At 42.4% G+C, this 24672-nt stretch overlaps 1 protein-coding gene across 1 annotated transcript in view; it reads right to left on the bottom strand.

The window, feature by feature from the left end:
- Nucleotides 1–24672, bottom strand: part of RET (ret proto-oncogene) — a 155968-nt gene that overhangs the window by 60031 nt on the left and 71265 nt on the right. Inside the window, exons 2-5 of the mRNA XM_073596843.1 lie at nucleotides 22527–22766; nucleotides 20592–20864; nucleotides 18469–18710; nucleotides 11057–11261 (exon numbers count right to left, since the gene is read on the bottom strand). Coding sequence (XP_073452944.1) covers nucleotides 11057–11261; nucleotides 18469–18710; nucleotides 20592–20864; nucleotides 22527–22766 — 960 coding nt within the window. The remainder of the gene's footprint in view (nucleotides 1–11056; nucleotides 11262–18468; nucleotides 18711–20591; nucleotides 20865–22526; nucleotides 22767–24672) is intronic.

Raw genomic sequence — 24672 nt, 5'->3', positions numbered from 1 at the left:
AGCTCTATCACATGTATGCTGCCATGGAGGCACCAGGAAAAAGGAATTTTAAAAGAGTTTTATTTTATGTATACACCTAAGTATGAATACTATGCATCCCCATATATATGCTGAATATAAATATTATTCATATTAATGTTATATTTATATTTATTAAATATTTTTCTGCATATACTAAAAAGATATATGGAATATGTGCAAATATGTAAAGAAAGGTATTATATGTAAATAAAAAGGAAACGATAAAGAGTAAATAATGTAAAGATGAAATGAGCACTTGCATATAATAAATAGATGGTTGGTTGCATGCAATAGTAGACTAATTTTGCCTCCCATTTGTTTGCAAACATTCATACTAGGAGAAGTCCATTTCTTGTGTGTGTATGTATATATATATATATATATATATATATATATATATATATATATATATATACACACACAATTTTGTCTTGTAAGGCCGCGTACACACGGGCGGATTTTTCGACCGGACTGGTCCGACAGACTTTCCAGCGGACTTTCGATGGACTTTTGACGAACTTCCAACAGACTTTTTAACGAACGGACTTGCCTACACACAATCACACCAAAGTCTGACGGATTCGTACGTGATGACGTACGCCGGACTAAAATAAGGAAGTTGATAGCCAGTAGCCAATAGCTGCCCTAGCGTCGGTTTTTGTCCGTCGGACTAGCATACAGACGAGGGGATTTCTGGGTCCGGCGGAGTTACGACGTAAAGATTTGAAGCATGTTCCAAATCTAAAGTCCGTCAGATTTGCGACTGGAAAAGTCCACTGAAGGTCCGGTGAAGCCCACACACGATCGGATTGTTCGCCGGATTTGGTCTGTCGGCGTCCGTCGGACAAGTCCAGTCAAAAAGTCCGACCGTGGGTACGCTGCATTAGAGTCACTAGTTTATGGGTACATTCTAATATTGTTTTTCATTGTCAATGCACTCACAAGGAAAACCTTTATTGTTATATGCACCATATTATTTATGCAAATGAGAGGTGTTTATTTATAGTAATGATAGGATTTATATGAGTTTAAGTGAGATGTTCTGTGCATAGCATGTATTTACTATATGCAAGTGCTCATTTCATTTTTACATTGTTTACTCTTTATTGTTTCCTTTTTATTTACATTTAATACCTTTCTTTACATATTTTGCACATATTTGCACATATTCCATGTATCTTTTTAGTATATGCTGAAAAATATTTAATAAATATAAATATAACATTCATATGAACAATATTTATATTCAGCATATATATATGGGGATTCATAGTATTCATACTTGGGTATTAGGGATGAGCTTCGTGTTCGAGTCGAACCCATGTTCGACTCGAACATCGGCTGTTCGATCGTTCACCAAATTGCGAACGATATGGGCTGTTCGCGCCAAATTCGTGTGGCGTGTCACGGCCCATAATTCACTGCGGCATCGCAGTGCATTGCTGGCTGATGATTGGCCAAGCATGCACTATGACCCGCATGCTTGGCCAATCACAGCGCTGTCAGTAGAGAGAGCTGTAATTGGCCAAAGCCAGGGTGGCTTTGGCCAATTATGGCTCAGGGGGTTTAGAACACGCTCCACACTATATAAAGCCGCCTGCACGGCGGCCCTGTGTAGTGTGTTCCGGTGTGCTTAGAGAGAGAGAGAGAGACAGTGTCATTTCATTTGAGTTAGCTAGATTAGGCAGGACAGTCAGTGAGTTAGCTGCACTTACAGTGTATTGTGTATATATATGCATCCCAGGTGTTGTATATATATACACTGTATTCAGTTTAGCTAGATCTGTTCCTGTTATCTTCCTACTGACAGGCAGGCTTGTGTTGTTACAGTATTTACAGCTACCTGAAGAAAATTGTTGGTGTTCTTTTGATCCTATTAGTACCACAGTCAGGCAGCTAGACTATTTACAGTTAGTGTAGTGCGTCCTCCTCACAGTGTTCAGTTAAAGCTACAAGTTAGTTTAGTGTGACCTCTGCACAGTGTTTAGCTAAAACTACAAGTTAGTGTAGTGCGTCCTCCTCACAGTGTTCAGCTAAAGCTACAAGTTAGTTTAGTGTGACCTCTGCACAGTGTTCAGCTAAAGCTACAAGTTAGTGTAGTGTGTCCTCCTCACAGTGTTCAGCTAAAGCTACAAGTTAGTTTAGTGTGACCTCTGCACAGTGTTCAGCTAAAGCTACAAGTTAGGGTAGTGCGTCCTCCTCACAGTGTTCAGCTAAAGCTACAAGTTAGGGTAGTGCGTCCTCCTCACAGTGTTCAGCTAAAGCTACAAGTTAGTGTAGTGTGACCTCTGAACAGTGTTCAGCTAAAACTACAAGTTAGTGAAAGTGTGACCTCTGCACAGTGTTCAGCTAAAGCTACAAGTTAGTGTAGTGCGTTCTCTGAACTGTGTTCAGCTGAAACTACAAGTTAGTGTAGTGCGACCTCTGCACAGTGTTCAGCTAAAACTACAAGTTAGTGTAGTGCGACCTCTGCACAGTGTTCAGCTAAAGCTACAAGTTATTGTAGTGCGTCCTCCTCACAGTGTTCAGCTAAAACTACAAGTTAGTATAGTGCAACCTCTGCACAGTGTTCAGCTAAAGCTACAAGTTAGTGTAGTGCGTCCTCCTCACAGTGTTCAGCTAAAGCTACAAGTTAGTGTAGTGCGTCCTTCTCACAGTGTTCAGCTAAAACTACAAGTTAGTGTAGTTTGACCTCTGCACAGTGTTCAGCTAAAGCTACAAGTTAGTGTAGTGTGTCCTCTGAACAGTGTTCAGCTAAAGCTAGAAGTTAGTGTAGTGCGTCCTCCTCACAGTGTTCAACTAAAACTACAAGTTAGTTTTTTGCGACCTCTGCACAGTGTTCAGCTAAAGCTACCTGTAGAAGGTTGGTGGTGTTTTCCTGATCCTATCACTACCGCAGGCAGCTAAATAAGCTACCAGTTAGTTTTTTGCGAGCTCTGCACAGTGTTCACCTAAAGCTACCTGTAGAAGGTTGGTGGTGTTTTCCTGATCCTATCACTACCGCAGGCAGCTAAATAAGCTACAAGTTAGTTTTTTGCGAGCTCTGCACAGTGTTCAGCTAAAACTACAAGTTAGTGTAGTGCGAGCTCTGCACAGTGTTCAGCTAAAGCTACCTGTAGAAGGTTGGTGGTGTTTTTCTGATCCTATCACTACTGCAGGCAGCTAAATAAGCTACAAGTTATTTTTTTGCGAGCTCTGCACAGTGTTTACCGCCACCAGTGCCTAAGGCCCAATTTTTCAGCCCCTGTTTAACAGGGGCGTGTAATTACAATTTTTGATGCAATACTTTGCAGCAGGGCTCGTTCCTGCATTCCAACTAGAGTATCTGTGAGGGGTTGCAGTGTTGTGGCACCAGCACCAGTGCCTAAGGCCCAATTTTTCTGCCCCTGTTCAACAGGGGCATGTAATTACAATTCTTGATCTAATATTTCACAGCAGGGCCCGTTTCTGCGCCCACCAAGAGCGAGTGAGGACTTACAGTGTTGTGGCATCAGCACCACCACCAAAGGCCCAATTTTTCTGCCCCTGTTCAACAGGGGCATGTAATTACAATTCTTGATCTAATATTTCACAGCAGGGCCCTGTGAGGGCTTACAGTGTTGTGGCCACAACAACACCTAAGGCCCAAATTTCTGCTGAGTATATAGGGCAGGCCCCTACTTTCAAACATCCAACTTACAAACGACTCCTACTTGCAAACGGAAGGAGACAACAGGAAGTGAGATGAAATCTACCCCTAGAAAGGGAAATTCTCTCCTGTAAGAGTTAATATGGGAAAAACATTTCTCCTTTCCACTGATGCTTTATCACCAATCCCTGTTTCACAAAAAACCCCAAATTTTCAAAAAACATTTGTCATTGGGACAAAAAGTCAGGTGAAATCTTCTGAAGAGGAGCACAGACAGCAAAACAAGTGTCACAGTGGTGATAACCCTTCCCTATGTTTTCCAAAAAGCTTAAAATAGATTTTTTGGCTGGAGCTAAACACGTTAAAAATGTACCAGTGCAAAATTACAAACAGATTCTACTTAACAACAAACCTACAGTCCCTGTCTTGTTTGCACCGCCTGTATACTGCTGTTCAGAGTACAGAGCCTGTATACTGCTGTTTCCTTTTTGAATTTGGGTGCAGGGTTCCCCTTAATATCCATACAAGACCCAAAGGGCCTGGTAATGGACTGGGTGGTACCCATGCCGTTTGTCTCACTGATTTTCATCCATATTGCCAGGACCCAACATTACATTAAAGCCGCAAGCAGTTTTAAATGACTTTTTTCCCTTTAAAAATGACATTTTGTGCAGGGACTGTTCTAAGCACGGGAAACACGCGCCACTTTACAGGCATACTATAGACACCCCCCAGGTACGATATTTAAAGGAATATTTCACTTTTTTTTTTTTTTACTTTAAGCATCATTAAAATCACTGCTCCCGAAAAAACGGCTCTTTTTAAAAGTTTTTTTTGCATTGATACATGTCCCCTGGGGCAGGACCCGGGTCCCCAAACCCTTTTTAAGACAATACCAAGCAAATTAGCCTTTAAAATGAGCACTTTTGATTTTGAACTTTCGAGTCCCATAGACGTCAATGGGGTTCTAACGTTCGTGCGAATTTTCGGTCCGTTCGCAGGTTCTGGTGCGAACCGAACCGGGGGGTGTTCGGCTCATCCCTATTAGGTATATACATAAAATAAAACTCTTTAAAAATTCCTTTTTTTTTCTTTCCCTTCTTAGCACAGATTAAAGGGGTTGTAAAGGTAAAAATTTAAAAAAAAAAAAATAACAAACATGTTATACTTACCTTCACTGTGCAGCTCGTTCTGCACAGAGTGGCCCCGAACCTGGTCTTCTGGGGTCCCTCGGCGGCTGTTTCAGCTCCTCCCCGCAAGCATTAACCACCTTAATGCGAGCTCCCTCGCATGGTGGTTAGTGCTTGCGGGCGCGCTCCCGTGATACAGCCGGCGGCTATAGCCGCTCACTGTATCACTCGGCCCCGCCCCCCAGCGCGCCAAGTCATTGGATGTGATTGACAGCAGCGCGAGCCAATGGCTGCGCTGCTTCCAATCCATCCACTGTAGCCAATCAGCGGCCAGGGTGAGCGGAGGAATAGATGTCGGGAACGAGAAGCTGACTTTCTAGGCGTCAGGTAAGTAAAACGGGGGGGCTGGGGGCGGCGGTATTGTCAGAAGTTTTTTCACCTTAATGCATAGAATGCATTAAGGTGAAAAAATTTTTACCTTTACAACCCCTTTAAGTTTTGTTAGGTATTGATTAGGTGACACCACTCATTATATATATAAAAACACATATTTTTATTCACATCTACTCTTTATTCAGGGTTAAATGTTCACATATGCACATATATGTTTATATATATAGTTTCTCACTTATATTTTCTTATCTAGTTAAAACAAATTTATTGAGCACCTCATTCAATCACAGAGGTTATTCATCTCCTTGATTGTGTTCACAGCACTTGCTTGTTTGTTGATTGGACTCAATTATTCACTCATTTGATCACATGGTAGAAAGACAAAAGTATATATACGATATTCATTTCTGTGATTGTTAGCTATGACTAAGCACTGTTTGATAGTGTGAAACGCGTCAGATTTCCTGTCCGTTCTACTGTGGCATGTATTTTTTGATGGCTGTCCAGAATTTTTCTCAAAACCTCACAGCTGAAGCTGCTGCCTGTTCACTTCCTGGATTTGCACAGACACACAGAGGCTTACCTCCAGCTCTGCAGCTCTCATTGGCCCTCTTATGACTAATCCCCTCTCCCTTCCTGGTAAACTCTCAGGAGAGTGAAAGAGAGAGCTGTGCATGATGTCATAAGCCTAGGCTTTTTACCAGACAAGAAACAGGAAGTGGGCTGTAAAAGGCATTTACTGGCAGAAAAAAAATGTTTTACTATCCAAAGTTAAAACAACAAGGGAAGAAGATTTAATAGATGAAAAAATGACTGAAGGTCTGCGTTAATGTACCTGATAACACACTGAGGAGGAGGACCGGGTACTGCAGAGTCCAGTATTCCATCCGAGAGTTGGGAGGCTCAGGGCTCCCATGGCTGTAAGACACGCCGACCACCAGGGGCTGGAGGTGACGTCAGCGGTGGGAGGTGGAAAAACAGGGCTGGCTAACGCTCCCGGCTCCTCCTTTGTGAAAGTGCCCAACTGGGAAGGGGAGGGGGCTTTATCCACCTCTTGCTTTGTTTCTCCAGGAGTGGCAGGAGCGCAGCACACTGGGATGACATCGTTGGCAATCGATGCAGCCGTTCTCTGCATCAATGCAGAATTGCGAACAGCTGCATCGGCTGTGTCAGTTTTTTGGGACACAGAATTGTCCCTGAATGAAGGTGCCTGGGACAGACCTGCAAAATACGGGACTGTCCCGGGCAATCCAGGACATGTGGTCACTCTAGCACCGAACCCTACATATTTGTCAAACTCTAATGTGCGGGTGGGTCTGCACAGCAATTGTGTCTCCATTGATTATCACAGGCTGCCTGCACACAGCTCTAAGCTGGTAGGAAAACAAACAACCAGCTCTTCCATGTTGTATCAGCCTCTTTGCCCACGTGAATAAGCCCTAAGAACATTTTTAGCAAGAGAAAATATCTGTTGACCTTGCCAGAAATACAAATCTTTGGTACTTCCTGTAAGAAGAAAAGACAGTAGTTTCTATTGTAAACTACTAGTTTGATTAACCCAACATGTAATGGAGAAGAACAGGCAATTAAGTTTAAAGGCGGTTAAAGCAGTTAACACCTCGTTCACATTGAATGCGGCTTTGAAATCATGCAACTTCATCTGAAATCACATGGTTTCAAAGCCGCATGTCAGTGCGACTTCAAGTTCAACTTTGAAGGCATCTGTGCAGCTTCATGCACAGATGTCTATGCAAGTCGTACCCGAAATCGCCAAAAGTAAAGCAGGAACTACTTTTTCAAATTGATGCGGCATTGCAAAGTTGGTGTTGCACTGATTTGAACATGGCCATTGCCAACAATAGTGTGACTTGTCATGCGATTTAACCTGTCAAATCGCTTGACAAGTCGCTCCAATTTGAATGAGGGCTTAAAGGCAGTTTAATGGAGGCAGTTACATACAGTTGAGAAGTGAATGCAGACATAAAGGGACAGGATGTGTGTTATTTGCTGCATTACAAGGTAAAAATAAATAAAGAAAAAAAAAACGATGCATCCATCTCTTCCCTAAAAGCTGAAATAATAATTTTTTTTGGCTTAGATATGCTTTAACCACTTGCTGACTACCCCATAGCAAGTTTACTGCTACAGGGCGGCCATGCTGCACAGGATCACGTATGTCTATCTATCTATCTATCTATCTATCTATCTATCTATCTATCTATCTATCTATCTATCTATCTATCTATCTATACACATGAACCTGCATGCACTTTTGGGAATCGGGCGCGAGTGTGCACTGCTGACGGCTCCCATTGTGATTTTGCACATTGGGAACTGATAAGCAAGTCCCGATACCCAATATCCGCCGCCACCTGCTGATCGTTCGGTACACTGACAGAATGGCAATCTGCCTATGTAAGCAAGGCAGATTGCCGTTCTGTCAGTACAGAAGGCATGGATCCTGTGTTTCTGAAAAGCATGAACACCGATCTATGCCTTCCACTAGTAAAAGCACCTCCATCACTACACTGAAACATTAGCTAGGCATACAGTTAACCCTTTGATTGCCCCTGGTGTTAACCCCTTCCCAGCCAGTGTCATTAGTACAGTGACCATGTATATTTTTAGCACTGATCACTGTTTTAGTGTCACTGATTAGATCAAAGTGTCAAAAGTGTCAGCTAGTGTCTGATTGTCCACTGCAATATCGCATTCCCACTATAAGTCCCCGATCGCTGCCATTACTAATAAATAAATAAATAAAAATATCCCATAGTTGTAGATGCTAAAACTTTTGTGCAAACCAATCAATATACGTTTAATGGGATTTGTTTCACCAAAAATATGTAGCAGAATACATATTGACCTAAACTAATGAAGAAATTCGATTTTTTTACATTTATTTTATTGGATGTGCTTTAGAGCAGAAAGTAAAAACTATAGTTTTTTTTTTTTTTTTTTAATTGAGGGTTGTTCATTGTTTATAGCACAAAAAATAAAAACCACAGAGGTGATCAAATACCACCAAAAGAAAGCTCTATTTGTGGGAAAAAGGACATCAATTTTATTTGGGTATTTGGGCACGCCCGCGCAATTCTCAGTTAAGGTAATGCAATGCCGTATCGTAAAAAATAGCCTGGTCAGGAAGGGGAGGGGGTAAACCTTCCGGAGGTGAAGTGGTTAATGAAACACACTGCAAAAAAGACTATATAAACACATATTAGGGTTGATTTACCTAATGCAAATAGGTTGTTCACTTTGCAAGGGAATGTGACCCAGAGCTTAGTGAATGGGGTGACAATTAATTTTGCAAATAATACCCAATCACATACAAGGAAAACAAAAAGCAGCATTTTAACTTGCACATGATTGGATGATGGAAGTCAGCAGAGCTTCACCTCATTCACTAAGCTCTGTGAATATTTCCCTTGCAATGTGAACAGCCTAGCAAAGTGCAACTTCCCTTGCAAAGAAAAGAGCCTATTTTCCATTACTACCCCATTGATCGTCATGTGTAAGGGACAAAGGGAAGCTAACATAGGTGTGCTCCAAAAATGAGACTGTCACCATGAGTTGCACAGAAGTTACTCCATAATTGGGGAAAAAAGCTGTTGGGACAGAGCTCATACTTTTTGGTATCAGGAATTCCATACAGACATAGCCAGGGGTTGGGGGCTAAACAAAGTCTCAAAATCATTTAAGGCTCCATTGACACATAGTTAGTCAGGTTGGAAAAAGACACAAGTTCATCCAGTTCAACCAATAAAAGAAAAAAAAAGATACAATCCTATCTATGTACACAATTCTATACCCACAGTTGATCAAGAGGAAGGCAAAAAAACCCAATAAAGCATGCTCTAATTTGCTCCAGGAGGGGGAAAAAAAACCCTTCCTGAAAGGCAATCGGATATTCCCTGGATCAACTTTACCTATAAATGTTAGTACCCAGTTATATTATGTACATTTAGGAAAGAATCCAGGCCTTTCTTAAAGCAATCTACTGAGCTGGCTAGAACCGGCTCTGGAGGGAGTCTATTCCACATTTTCACAGCTCTTACTGTGAAGAAGCCTTTCCGTATTTGGAGATGAAATCTCTTTTCCTCTAGACACAAAGAGTGCCCCCTTGTCCTCTGCGATGACCTTAAATTGCATAAACTCAACACCAAGTTCACTGTATGGATCCCTTATGTATTTGTACATGTTGATCGTATCCCCCCTTAATCTCCTCTTCTTAAGAGAGAATAGATTCAGTTCCTCTAATCTTTCCTCATAGCTGAGCTCCTCTATTCCTCTTATCAGTTTTGTTGCCCTTTTCTGCACTTTCTCCAGTTCCCCAATATCCTTTTTGAGAACTGGTGCCCAAAACAGAACTGCATATTCCAGATGAGGTCTTACTAATGATTTGTACAGAGGCAAAATGATATCTCCCTCTCTGGAGTCCATACCTCTCAATGCAAGAAAGGACTTTGCTTGCTTTTTGAAACTGCAGCTTGGCATTGCATGCTATTATTAAACTTATGATCTACCAAAATGCCTAGATCCTTCTTAACTTCACTTGTATGACCCCAAAGTTGCGCTGACTTTGGAGTGCAACTTTGGTGCAACTTTAATGCAACTTTTATGCAACTTTGGATGGGTGCAACTAGGATACTACTTTGGCTTTGGCCAGTGATAATGGACAACTGTTGTACAACTGTTGCATTGTATAACATTCAGGTATGAATTTCATGATGGTTAACATTGAAGTCTATGGCCCTCAAGTTGTATGAAAGCCCCACCAAAGTAGTGCATGAACTACTTTGAAGGTGCTGCAAATTTAAGTCGTACATACTGTATATGAATGGTATTATTGGAAAACATTGGGGAATGACTCTTCATGCAACTTTGATGTCCAAAGTTTTATGCCAAGTTGCACAAGTGTGAATGGAGCCTAAGGAACCAAAAGTGGACCAGCCCCTCAGTACACCCATAAGCCTCTTCAGGTAAAAAAATCATATTATTGGCTATTGGTGTTTTTTTTTTTCTAAAACATATCTTTGATGAGGTCACCTTACTCTACAGTTTCTACTGTTTAAACAACATCAGTCAACCATAGCCCAGGGTCAGAAACTCAAAAGTTCTTTGTTATAATGGTTGCTCATTTTTATAATAATACTCTGAAATGAACGGAAGTCACAGGCCGAACTTTCCGGCTACCCCTAGCGCAGTCTGATCCCATGTGGGGTATGAGGGGTGGCTGGACAGTGTGCTGATAGCCAGTTTATATACCAGTGTGTTATTCATTGTTATTTTACACTTGATGTTCTCTCATATGTTCTACCACACATTGGACTATATTGAATGTCCCCTTATGTATGAGTGAAAATTTTCAATAAAAACAATAAAAAAAAAATAAAAAAAAGTGGACCAGCCCAACTAGATATGTTTTAAGGGTCATTTTACCAGTCTCAAACAAAACAAAATACAAAAAATATATAATATCTAAAATATTAATATATTAATACTAATATATTAATAATATAATACAAAGAAATGAAATAAATATATACATGTTAAAAAAAATCAAGGAATGTAGAATTATTTTTCAATTTTTTTTCCTGTGTATGAATATATGTATATAAAAATTGACATTAATAGCGAATATATTAGCATGTTATATCAATGCATCTTTTTAGTTCTATTTGGGAAAAACATAAGGGGGAATGTAGAAATATAAATAAAATTAAGCTAATGTTAACCTATTAATATTTCCCTCTTTTTGTGTTAACTTATTAATATGTCCCTCTTTTTGTGTTGTAAAATGCCATTCTTTTCAATAAAAATATATTAAAGTGAGAATTATTTTTCCAATAAGAAATTGCTATAATAAAAGAGATTTTCTTACTAAATTCATGAAGTGTTCCTCGGATCACGTGGCCGCCATGTGACCAGAATTTATTCTCGCTAAGATCACGCTTCACCTGGAACATTTCCTGTACAAATGTTTCATTGTTGATGATGGTCTCATTGTACTTGTTGTGACTGCTCCCTGAAGGATAGACAGGAGTTGAGTCACGATCCAGAACAAATAGTGACCCAAGTATTGCTCCCTAGATGGAAAAATGAACAATTTGATTTGGAAGCAAAATCAAGAGCTAATAGGAAACAAATCAAAAACCAATAAATTGAATGGGTTAAATTACAATGTGAAATCACTACTAATAAAAGTAAAAAATAAGCTCACCAGTGCTTACATGTGGTGGCGGCATTTGTTTTCTTTTTTAACCTGTTGATTCTTCAATAACACACTTTCTGTTCTAAGGTAATAATGCTCACTGACTGCACTGTAACTATGGAGAAGCAGTGTTGTCACCCTGAAGTTATAGAATACTGGCTTTCTGGATAATTTTCTGTACTTGCGAAAAGAAAAGAAATGCAGCCACCAAATCTAAGGACTGTACCCTCCTATATATCACATTTTTGTTCTTAAAGCTGGAGTGAAGTTGGATTATTGAAAAGTGTTCACCGGCAGACTTTTTTATGGCAGAAGAGGCTGTGGGGGAGAATTACTAAAACTGATGCACACAGAATCTGGTGCAGCTGTGCGTAGTAACCAATCAGCTTCTAACTTCAACTTGTTCAATTGCTTTGATAATAAAACCTAAGGCTGGGTTCACACTAGTCTGAATTGGATGTGGGTTCCCCTGCGGGAACATAGCAGGAGATTGTGACCATATTCACAAATCTCCACAGCGGCTCTGGTGCAATTTGCATAGGAGGCCTGTGCGTCTTTTGGTCCGTTTCAGGTCGGAATTCAGCCAAAAATTTGTGAACCCAGCCTAGAAGTTGATTAGTTACTATGCACAGCTGCACCAAATTCTGTTTGCACCAGTTTTAGTAAATCTCCCCCTGTATGGCTGGTTTCACATTGGCGGTCCGATCAGGTCCACCTGTCAGTTTCTCAGGCAGACCTGATCGGAACAGCCATTTTTCTCTATGAAGCGGCGGATCCGCTGAAACCCGCTGGCATCTGATCCTATCCGCCAAAAACAGATGGCTGGGGTATCCATTCCCATGACATACATCCATGACAGTCAGATGGAAACGGATAGGCGGTCCATTTCCATCCGACCGCCCCATAGTGGGGTTGTGTCCCTGTCCGTTCTGCATAGCAACGTGGACATGGACCTGTCATCCGCCTTCTCAGCAGAGATCAGCAGAGAGATCCTCTGCTGAGCAGTCAGATGCGCATTATGGAATTCGCTCCATGTAATAGGGGCCTAAGTCTCTTCTGTCATTGATCTTCTAACTGCCTGTCAGTACATTTAATGTACACTGAATCGCCCGTGAGCAGCTCACTGTACAGTCTTTGCATGATTTTGTGCTGGGACAAAGCAACTCTCATGTGCATATGTGGGAGTTATGTCATCCTGGCCTCGCCAATCAAGATGGTCCATTCAAAGACTTTGAAGCTCAGCAGAAGACCAGGTGAAGATGGAAGCACCGATAGGGATTGATAACATTACATTGATGGAGGGGATCACTTGCTAGTTGAGTCTACCATAATGAGTATAAATGCCATGCATACTTACACACATATCAAACACCTCCTGTGTACCCAAAACTGAAAATTTTGCTTGGTGATTTATTTCTGCTTTATGTTTAAATATACAGAAAAACCTAGGATTGAGAGTAACTTGGTTTGAGAGTGTTTTGCAAAACAAGCAAAAATTTTTTTTAAAACGAGCGATGTCTTAATATACAAGGAGCGTCACATCACAACTGAGTATAAAAGAGAAGAGAGGCCCCTCTAAAGCCTTGTACACACGAACGGATTTTCCGATGGGAAATGTGTGATGACAGGCTGTTGGCGGAAAATCCGACCGTTTGTACGCTCCATCGGACAATTGTTGTCGGATTTTCCGTGGACAAATGTTGGATGGCAGGCTTTAAAATTTTCTGTGGACAAATGTCTGTTGTCGAATTTTCCGAGCGTGTGTATACAAGTCTGTCAGACCAAAAGTCCAAAGTGCAAACACGCATGCTCGGAAGCAAGGACGAGCCAGAAGCGGTCGGTCTTGTAAACAAAAATTATGAAATCTAGCACACAATTCTCTTCTTCTTTAATGGGATAATAATGAAACTGCTTTGCTGGTGATACTGATGGAGTTCTGTCAAACGTATTTTAAAAGACTTACCACAACACCATTATCCCTTGTTTTTGTTGGTTTTACGATCAAATATACCAAATCAAATCATTATTCAACCAAAAAATAAAAGCCTCATGCATGTGTCCTGCTTCTTAATATAGGGGGTCAACAATGCGTTGGTGAAAGCAGGGGTCCGTCATCCGGAGATAATTCCGAAAATCATCCGGATTATTCTCCTGGAGCTCCCGCAGCAAAGGCATATGACATTATTGGTCACGATTAATAAAGCAACCAATTTTTGGTCCAAGAAATCCTCCTCCTCCTGTTCCTGGACTGGACTTGGGTCAAAGCAATAATTCCAAGGCCAATAATAAATAACTCGTTACCTCCTCTGATTCCGCAACATGGCTGGTTGACGAACGGCAACTAACTAACTAACGCAAAATGAGCAGAAGGAGCCCAAAGGGTGGCGCATGACAATTGAACTTCCTCTTTGTAGTCTTGTAGTATGTCTAATACGTCACTACGTTCGTGTTTGTTAGCCGACAATTCCTTGCTGTTTGTATGCAAGACAAGTTCCTGGCCAACGCCCTTCGGACAAAAGTCTGAGGCTTTGTCTGCAGAAAATCCGATCGTGTGTACGAGGTTTAAAGGGGTTGTAAAGGTTCGTGTTTTTTTCATCTTGATGCATCCTATGCATTAAGGTGAAAAAACACCTGTCAGTGACCGACCCCAGCCCCCCCACCCCCCGTTTTACTTACCTGAACCCTCAAACTTTTCCCATGGGGACACGCCATCTCTCTGCAATCCCCTTGTGGAGGCTTCCATTTGTGGATGGACATTTTATGGTTACACAACCTATTACATTGCTATAATCTTTTTATATGGTCTATAAACTGATGGACTTATGAATAAATGGTTGTGGAACGAATCATCTGAGTTGAAGACAAGAAATAACTGTTGCTTTTCTACAACTGATAGATGGAAACCAGTCTATAGGGGAGGCACGGCTCTTGAATAGGGATGAGCTTCGAGTTCGAGTCGAACTCATGTTCGACTCGAACATTGGCTGTTCGCAAGTTCACCGAACAGCGAACAATTTGGGGTGTTCGCGGCAAATTCGAATGCCGCGGAACACCCTTTAAAAGTCTATGGGAGAAATCAAAAGTGCTAATTTTAAAGGCTAATATGCAAGTTATTGTCATAAAAAGTGTTTGGGGACCTGGGTCCTGCCCCAGGGGACATGGATCAATGCAAAAAAAAGTTTTAAAAACGGCCGTTTTTTCAGGAGCAGTGATTTTAATAATGCTTAAAGTCAATCAATAAAAGTGTAATATTCCTTTAAATTTCGTACCTGGGGGGTGTCTATAGTGTGCCTGTAAAGGGGCGCATGTTTCCTGTGTTTAGAACAGTCTGACAGCAAAATGACATTTTGAAGGAAAAAACTCATTTAAAACTACTCGCGGCTATTGCATTGCCGACAATACACATAGAAGTTCATTGATAAAAACGGCATGGAAATTCCCCAAAGGGGAACCCCGAACCAAAATTAAAAAAAAAAAATGACGTGGGAGTCCCCCTAAATTCCATACCAGACCCTTCAGGTCTGGTATGGATTTTAAGGGGAACCCCGCGCCAAAAATAAAAAAAAAAAAACGGCGTGGGGTCCCCCCAAAAATCCATACCAGACCCTTATCCGAGCACGCAACCTGGCAGACCGCAGGAAAAGAGGGGGGGACGAGAGTGCGGCCCCCCCTCCCTCCTGAACCGTACCAGGCCACATGCCCTCAACATTGGGAGGGTGCTTTGGGGTAGCCCCCCAAAACACCTTGTCCCCATGTTGATGAGGACAAGGGCCTCATCCCCACAACCCTGGCCGGTGGTTGTGGGGGTCTGCGGGCGGAGGGCTTATCGGAATCTGGAAGCCCCCTTTAACAAGGTGACCCCCAGATCCCGGCCCCCCCCCCTGTGTGAAATGGTAAGGGGGTACATAAGTACCCCTACCATTTCACGAAGAAAGTGTCAAAAATGTTAAAAATGACAAGAGACAGTTTTTGACAATTCCTTTATTTAAATGCTTCTTCTTTCTTCTATCTTCCTTCATCTTCTGGTTCTTCTGGTTCTTCTGGCTCTTCTGGTTCTTCCTCCGGCGTTCTCGTCCAGCATCTCCTCCGCGGCGTCTTCTATCTTCTTCTCCTCGGGCCGCTCCGCACCCATGGCATGGGGGGGAGGCTCCCGCTCTTCTCTTCTTCTTTTCTTCTCTTCTTCTCTTCTTCTCTTCTTCTTTTCTTCTTTTCTTCTCCGGGCCGCTCCGCAATCCATGCTGGCATGGAGGGAGGCTCCCGCTGTGTGACGGCGCTCCTCGTCTGACAGTTCTTAAATAACGGGGGGGCGGGGCCACCCGGTGACCCCGCCCCCCTCTGACGCACGGTGACTTGACGGGACTTCCCTGTGACGTCACGGGGAATGCCACAGGGAAGTCCCGTCAAGTCACTGTGCGTCAGAGGGGGGCGGGGTCACCGGGTGGCCCCGCCCCCCGTTATTTAAGAACTGTCAGACGAGGAGCGCCGTCACACAGCGGGAGCCTCCCTCCATGCCAGCATGGATTGCGGAGCGGCCCGGAGAAGAAAATGAAGAAGAGAAGAAGAGAAGAAAAGAAGAAGAGAAGAGCGGGAGCCTCCCCCCCATGCCATGGGTGCGGAGCGGCCCGAGGAGAAGAAGACAGAAGACGCCGCGGAGGAGATGCTGGACGAGAACGCCGGAGGAAGAACCAGAAGAGCCAGAAGAACCAGAAGAACCAGAAGATGAAGGAAGATAGAAGAAAGAAGAAGCATTTAAATAAAGGAATTGTCAAAAACTGTCTCTTGTCATTTTTAACATTTTTGACACTTTCTTCGTGAAATGGTAGGGGTACTTATGTACCCCCTTACCATTTCACACGGGGGGGGGCCGGGATCTGGGGGTCACCTTGTTAAAGGGGGCTTCCAGATTCCGATAAGCCCCCCGCCCGCAGACCCCCACAACCACCGGCCAGGGTTGTGGGGATGAGGCCCTTGTCCTCATCAACATGGGGACAAGGTGTTTTGGGGGGCTACCCCAAAGCACCCTCCCAATGTTGAGGGCATGTGGCCTGGTACGGTTCAGGAGGGAGGGGGGGCCGCACTCTCGTCCCCCCCTCTTTTCCTGCGGCCTGCCAGGTTGCGTGCTCGGATAAGGGTCTGGTATGGATTTTTGGGGGGACCCCACGCCGTTTTTTTTTTTTTTTTTGGCGCGGGGTTCCCCTTAAAATCCATACCAGACCTGAAGGGTCTGGTATGGAATTTAGGGGGAACCCCACGTCATTTTTTTTTTTTTAATTTTGGCCGGGGTTCCCCTTAATATCCATACCAGACCTGAAGGGCCTGGTATGGAATTTAGGAGGACTCCCACGTCATTTTTTTTTTAAATTTTGGTTCGGGGTTCCCCTTTGGGGAATTCCCATGCCGTTTTTATCAATGAACTTCTATGTGTATTGTCGGCAATGCAATAGCCGCGAGTAGTTTTAAATGAGTTTTTTCCTTCAAAATGTCATTTTGCTGTCAGACTGTTCTAAACACAGGAAACATGCGCCCCTTTACAGGCATACTATAGACACCCCCCAGGTACGAAATTTAAAGGGATATTACACTTTTATTGTTTGACTTTAAGCATTATTAAAATCACTGCTCCTGAAAAAACGGCCGTTTTTAAAACTTTTTTTTGCATTGATCCATGTCCCCTGGGGCAGGACCCAGGTCTCCAAACACTTTTTATGACAATAACTTTCATATAAGCCTTTAAAATTAGCACTTTTGATTATTCATGTTCGTGTCCCATAGACTTTAACGGTGTTCGCATGTTCGAACGAACTTTTTTCCTGTTCGCATGTTCTGGTGCGAACCGAACAGGGGGGTGTTCGGCTCATCCCTACTCTTGAAGACAAGAAATACATCACTATAGTGATGAGAGTGTCTTTCATTAAAGAGCCACAGTCACCTTTCCTATGCAGGGTCCCCCACCCCAGTTATACCCATCTTAGCAGTGCTCTTGCCTCTTTTGCAGCCACCACTGAAATATAAGGTGTTGGCTGGTGTAGGACTCTGATGCCGCGTACACACGATCGGAAATTCGGCCAGCAAAAGACCGAGAGGTGTATGCTCCATCGGACTTTTGCTGGCAGAATTCCCGCCAGCAAAAGATTGAGAGCAGGTTCTCAATTTTTCGGTCGGAAAAAGTTCCTATCCGAAAATGCGATCGTCTGTACAAATTCCGACACGCAAAATACCTACGTATGCTCGGAAACAATTCGACGCATGCTCGGAAGTATTGAACCTAATTTTCTTGGCTCGTCGTAGTGTGATTTCACTCTCTCATTCATGTGATATTTCTTAGGCCCAGAGATTGTCTACTAGACATGAGCGCTGCCATTTAGGAGGAGATCACATACTGTATTCCCCCAATACCCAAAAGGAGAGTTTAACGTGTGCGTGGGGTTTGAATGGGCATGGCGAAAATATCTTTTTAAGGAATAGCCCATTATCTTTTTGAAATGTAATTGCATCATAAAGGGGATCAGTCTGGTATCCCAACAAGATGACAGGTAGTACTTATTCACACTGGTAGACTTTTATTACCAACTACACTCAGTCGATAAAGCTCATTTCAAAGACAATTTTCAGGTCATTTATAACTCAATTTTGATGTAATACAACTAATGACAATTACCTCACTGTCTTGAAGAATTGATTAATGCATCAGTAATAGAATTTGCAAGCATTACATTTTCCATAGTCACTGTGGTCAAGTCTTACAGTTAATTATTTCTTACAGAAAATCAAGAGGAAATCAAAATAACAAGGAACTAACAAACAATTACCTAACTAGACACATATTGAACTAGCGATCTCAGCAGAACATAATTTTCAGATATTAAATGGGTTCTTTCTATGAAGACATTTAATCTCCTAGCCAAAGACCTAAAAACCTTTTCCACACCAAAAGACAGGGTGTAATGTATTGAGCATCTTGAAAATATTACACAATCCCAGAAGGCAGGCAGGCTCTAGGTAAATGCACATTTCTCAGTAGAATATAGCAGATGCGATAAAATACTGTATACCGAAAGTCACCCAGTTCCCACATCACTTACCTCCTTTCTCTCATATTCCACCACCATATTAACCGTATTAGTGTCATTGAACAATTGTGGAGGGTTGTCATCAATATCATCCACCCTGATCTGGAAAGACTGTTCAACATCCACTTCTCTGGTGCTATCTCTCACTGTACATTTTGCTACCAAATCATAGTTCTCCCTCATTTCTCGATCAAGGGAGCGCAACAGGAACACTTCTGATGAATTTGGGTTATAATGAAAAGGTGAGTCTTTGTCTGTATATGAAGAAACACACAATCATAAGTATTTAGTACCAACGATCAAAGTAACAGTAATGTGTGTCACTACTGTTCACAGTTAAATACACCGATCAGCTAGAACATTATGATCCACCTAATATTGAGTAGGTCTCTCTTTTACAGCCAAAACAGCCCTGACATGTTGCAGAATGGATGCCACTAAACCTCTGAAGGTACACTGTGGTATCTGGCACCAAGCCGTCGGTAGCAGGCTCTTTAAGTTCTGTAAGTTGCGAGGTGTGGTCTACATAGATAGGACTTGTTTTTCCGGCACATCCCACAGAAGCTTGATGGTTTGAGATCTGGAGAATTTGAAAGCCAAATCAACACCTCAAACTTGTTGTGTTCCTCAAACAATTCCTGAGCCAATTTATGCAGTGTGGCAGGACACATTATTCTGCTAAAAGAAGCCACTGCCATCAGGGAATACTGTTTCCATAAAGCAGTGTACTTGGTCACCAAACAATGTTTAGGTAGGTGGAATGTGTCAGAAGTAACATCCACGTGAATGGACCCAAGGTTTCCCAGTAGAACATTGCCCAAAGCATCACAATCCATCTGCCAACTTGCCTTCTTTCCCTACTGCATCCTGGTGCCATCTCTTCCCAGCGTAAGCCACATACACCCCACCATCCACATGATGTGAAAGAAAATGTGATTTATCAGACTAGGCTACCTTCTTCCATTGCTCTGTGGTCCAATTCTGATGTTCACGCACCCATTGTAGGTACTTTTGGCTGTGGACATTTTGGCTACACATCCTCATACACAACAAACTGCAATGCCTATTTTTTTTTTTTGCTTTCTATGCATCAACTTTAGGGACAATATGTTTACTTGCTGCCTAATATACTCCACCAACTTTCTGTTGCCATTGTAACGAAATAATCAACATTATTCACTAAAACTGCGAAAACCCCCCAATCTAGGTTGCAGACAGCGCTTCCTCCATGTCAGCTTCACTCTGCGTCTCCTCCTCCTCGGCTTCACGGCAGCTTCCCCTGCGTCTTCTCCTCCTCCTCCTCGGCGGCCAATACGATCACTTCTCCTCACGGCCAATGGGGTCTCAGGACCCACTTCCTGATTGGCCAGGAGGAGAATCAAGAAGACAATAGCGAATATTAATTCAGTATTGTCAGACAAGTGGGTGAGCTTAGGGCGCAGTGGTCTGCACCCCAATCCCACCCTTTTTTTAAGCCAATTAGAGCCTCTGGCTCTAATCACGTGCTTCTAAAAAAGATAAAACCCCATTGGAATCCATGCGTCCGGCACTCTGCATGTAGATTAGGGGCCGGTTGCATGGACTAGGGGGCGGCGCCCCTGCGCTCCTTATGGATGGGCCACCATTGATCTTAACGCTATGACTGATCTGTGTATATCACTGCTTATTTAAAAAGATATCTATATAGCAAATGACCAGGGTGACTATGTTGAAAATTAGCACTGCGTACATCATTGCCATTGTGCAATGTTAAACTACATATACAGTATCTCTGTCTGGTGTGGTCCTGATTTCTGACTTATGGCCTGTTCAAGTGGCATAAAGCTATAGTACATACCAGTGCAATTCACTACTGTGTAACTCTCAATTCAAATTCAAATCTTGAAACTGTCACCACGATTGCAGTGTTCAGACATTTCCTTACTAAAAGGTACATTTCAGTCAAAAATTTAAATTCAAGTGTACCATTGCAATGAACATATTTGCTTCATTTTGGTTTGTTAAATATATCATTGGAAGTGTTTTGTTATATCTTTTCGTTGATTCTGCCAGAAATCCAGTGAGCTTGTAGCTTGTTACTGAAGCTAGTGCAGGGATCTTAAGTGGATTCATAAAGGAGGCTGATCAGCACTTACCTAGTATTAATGCATAGGAGACACTAACATTACGACATTTCTGTTCGGTAAAGCGTGGATGGAATTGGTAAAATCTGCCATGAGGTCTTTCCTCTTTTATGTGGAATAAGAGATCCGAGGTACCAAAGCAAAAGTCTTTTAACTGCAGAGAGGAACAGTTGGTGATCATGATGTTCTTAAATGACAGTTTTATATAAGAGAAGGCAGCTTTGTCACAGTCCTCCTTTAAACTGGCGGTGGAAACCTTCAGTATGACCAGGGCGGATTTAAAACCTGTTGATATTGAGAAAGAAAATTAAGTTAAATACCTTTAATTACACACATTGTTCACCAAATCTTATAATGGGCTTGCTTCAAAACCCATATGACAAAGCTCAGAACTGACACCTGACAATAACCTGGTTGGTTATTGGTGGTTCTCCCAAGAGCTAGGTCCCCTTGGGGAAAATGTGAGGTAATAATGTCTTTGGGCCGGTTGGGGTGCGGTTGAGGGCATGGGTGATTACAGTTATAAAGTGTGCCTTAAAATGTAAGTTCACCTTTACAGAAAATCTGTAAGGTGAACTTACACTGGACCCCCTCCCCATTGCATACGGTCCTGCTGACCTGGAGTTCTGCGATCACACGTTCTTATACATTGGATAGCTGCTTTACCAGTCCAGGGATTTGAAATCCCATCGGAATGCTCTCCTCTTCTCCACGGGGTACGTGTGTTCTGATTTGTCAGCGCCACCCATGTGATGGCACCTACCAATTAGAATTCCTCCTATACGTACCTTTATGAGGTACGTTTAGGAGATTAAGCCAAAGGGATTTCTATTCCCTGGATCGGTAAAGCGACTGTCAAATGTGTTAGAGCGGGTGATTGCCGGACTTCAGGTCAGTGGGACGTGAAGTCCGGGGGGGGGGGGGCGATGGGGGGGATGGGGAGGGGGTCCAGTGTACAGATTTTTCTGTAAAGGTGAACTTACCCTTCAAGGACACTCAAAGTCCCCTTCCTGGTTGCATTGCTACCTCTTGAATTGTTTTCATTGATGTTATTTATTAGTTTGTTAATAAAAGGTCTGCTGTGGCCATTTAAACTCGTGTCACGCAGTTTTGTGTCTTCATATAGACTTGTTAACGGTGTAGAAATGTGTAGCTTCCATCCTTATCCTTCTTTACTAATACCTAATATATGCTTAGTCTGATTCAGTGGCTTACTATATAGTGAACTGTAGATAAGAATCACAGCTCCAGAGCATGGAGGGGCTGCCCTGCTGCTTAGTGGGCACTGAAGGTTGCTTGCTCAGCACAGGCACAACTCAGTGAACACTTTGCATTTTCGAGTTGAATGCAAGGCATTCCCTGATTGGACAAGGTAGAGATCATGACATCACTGCCCCACCTCAACTAATCAGAGAATGCTTTGCATTCATTGGGAAAATGGAAAGTGTCCTCTGAATGGCGCCTGTACTGAACGAGTGACCGTCTGTGCTCACTAAGCCTCTGTTTGGCACGGAACCTGGAAGCTAGTGGCAATCACTGGAGTAGCGGTGCCTACTACAATGATTTTCAGCTTCCAAGGGGATCAGTAAGGTATGGCATGTACATACTTACCTTGGTCCAAGCTGATTAATGTAACTATGCTAAATTACTGTATCCATACTTGGAGTTTAAATTTTAGCAGACTGGTTCTCCTACATTCTTGGTAATGTCGATAGAAGCAAAATGTCTAATGTTTGTATGTTTGTGCCTCCTGCATAGCTCTCTACATCCCACTCAATATTTTGGCCAGTCACCCTAGTTTTAACCCCTTCATCCACTGTAGCTATGTTGGAACTCCATATCTTCAGCTGACCTGTTTGGTGTAGTCTGCATAGAGGAGACAAAATACTATAACTGAACCAACTTTGTTTGTCTCTATCAACTCACGGGCCAGTATGACAAACTTACTGATTTTATCGAAGTCCTCCCTTGTCATGGTCTGGTTCAGATAGAGAATTCCCGTTCTCCGATCCATGTGGAAGAAGCGCTTATATTTCTCAGACAGAAAGTTATGACATAGTCTGTAGTGCGGTTCCTCTCCCGGAACATCACTCATTGCATGGACTTGTAAGATGATTGATCCAGCCGGCTGGTTTTCGTATAAATCTTCAAAGTAGTCTTTTCTTGTAAAATACAGTCCAGCGGCAACTGCCAAAAACAGAACAAAACAAACATTGTGATAAAAGCTTCTATGATTTTATTATCATGGTTTCAACTAGTAAAGGGCGAAAGAGTGTAAACTCTAACAATACATTTCTCTGATTTGCTCCCTTTTGGTCTGGTAAATATACGATTGGAAGTGTTTTATTATAACTTTTCGATGTGTGAAAAAAATTCCTGTTCATCCAGCCAGAAATCCTATGAGCTGGGACATAGAACACAGGAAGGTATCAATTAGCACTGTTTCTTGATATCCCATGGACTACAAAACACCTCCCCCTGTTATGGAGAAGAGAGGGAGGTGCTATGTAGTCCTAACACACTCCCTGTCCTAGGGTGATAATACTGCTCAGTACAGTGAGTTAAGGGCAGGATTACTAGGTTAAAAAAATATGAAAAGAAATGCAGCCACCACATCTAAGGGGTGGTAAGTTGTATTACTATTATTTTTTTTATTTTGTATTACCATATCTAAAAAGCTTGAAGCTTTGAAGAAGTTATTTTATAATACAGAATTATAGAAGTAAGTGTAGTGCCAGAAAATATCTGAATCAATAAAAAGCAAACAAAAAGCAATCATAAGTGCAAAATTACATACAATCATCACATACATTTCGTATTTAAGGTAATATAAATAAACAAAGTCCAGATACATATATATATATATGGAGCATGTAAGTGAAAAGCCACCAATCCAGTGTAATTGGAAGAGTGGCTCAAGTATTGTCGTTGTGATTGAACCACCGGAGCGAATGGCCGTCACGGCAGCAAAAGCGCCTTACACAGTGGGCGGGGGGCGGCAAAACCACCCGACATCCTCCCCCCGCGCAGTCGGTAGGTCAGTCGGTTGCAAACCCCCCCTGTCGCTCACCCGTCAGCCCACCAGCCCCGCACTTACCCCATCTAAGTCACGGGCAGCTCTTCCGCCTCATTGGCCTCACCCAGCGTCTCCTCCTCGGCTTCCCCGCGGCTTCCCCTGCATCTTCTCCTCCTCCTCATCGGCCAATACGATCTCTTCTCCTCTCAGCCAATCTGGTCCCATGACCTGCTTCATGATTGGCCGGGAGGAGAATCAGGAAGACAATAGCGAATATTTTTTTGAACATTTATTTTTATTCACATTTTGTTAAGACAATAGCGAATATTAAATCGCGCCGCAGGCCCACCCTTTTTAAAGACAATTAGAGCCTCTGGCTCTAATCACATGCTTCTAAAAAAAAAAAAAAACATTGCATTTCATGCGTCCGGCGCCCTGCATGTAGATTAGGGGCCGGGCGCATATATTAGGGGGGCGGCGCCCCACCACTATAGAATGCACTTTTTATCTATCAAAAAGTGTTTTCCAGTGCTAAACCTTTCATCCAATTTCTCAATGGCTGCATTTGTAAATTCCAAAAGCCAATATAAAGGAATAGTAGTGGTAAAAAAAGCACTTGTGGGTTTAACCAATCTTGTTTTTTTTGTACAATTCTTCTTTAAGGGGGCGTGGCAAGTGTCCTATGCCTACATATTTCTGCTGAACGAGGGACACCTATTAGCAAAAGTATGTAGGCATAGGACACACCCCCTGCCACACCCCTTAAAGGAGAATTCTACAAAAAAAAAAGATTAGTTGAACCCACATGTGCTTTTTTTTACCACTACTATTCCTTTATATTGGCTTTTGGAATTTACAAATGCAGCAATTTAGAAATTGGATGAAAGGTTTAGCACTGGGAAACACTTTGATAGATAAAAAGTGTATTTTATATTAATCTATAAAGATGAGACCAAAATTGAGGGTTAAATAAGGAGGAAAGAGGGACTTTGTTTCAAATCAGGGACAGTCCCTCAAAATCAGGGACAGTTGGGATCTATGCATACACATATTGTATACATAATCTAGAAGGGTAGA

Source organism: Aquarana catesbeiana, linkage group LG08 (genome assembly GCF_042186555.1).
Source record: "Aquarana catesbeiana isolate 2022-GZ linkage group LG08, ASM4218655v1, whole genome shotgun sequence".
NCBI classification, from domain to species: domain Eukaryota; kingdom Metazoa; phylum Chordata; class Amphibia; order Anura; family Ranidae; genus Aquarana; species Aquarana catesbeiana.
Note: the sequence above shows the minus strand (reverse complement) of the source record. Positions and strands in the feature narration are given on the sequence as shown.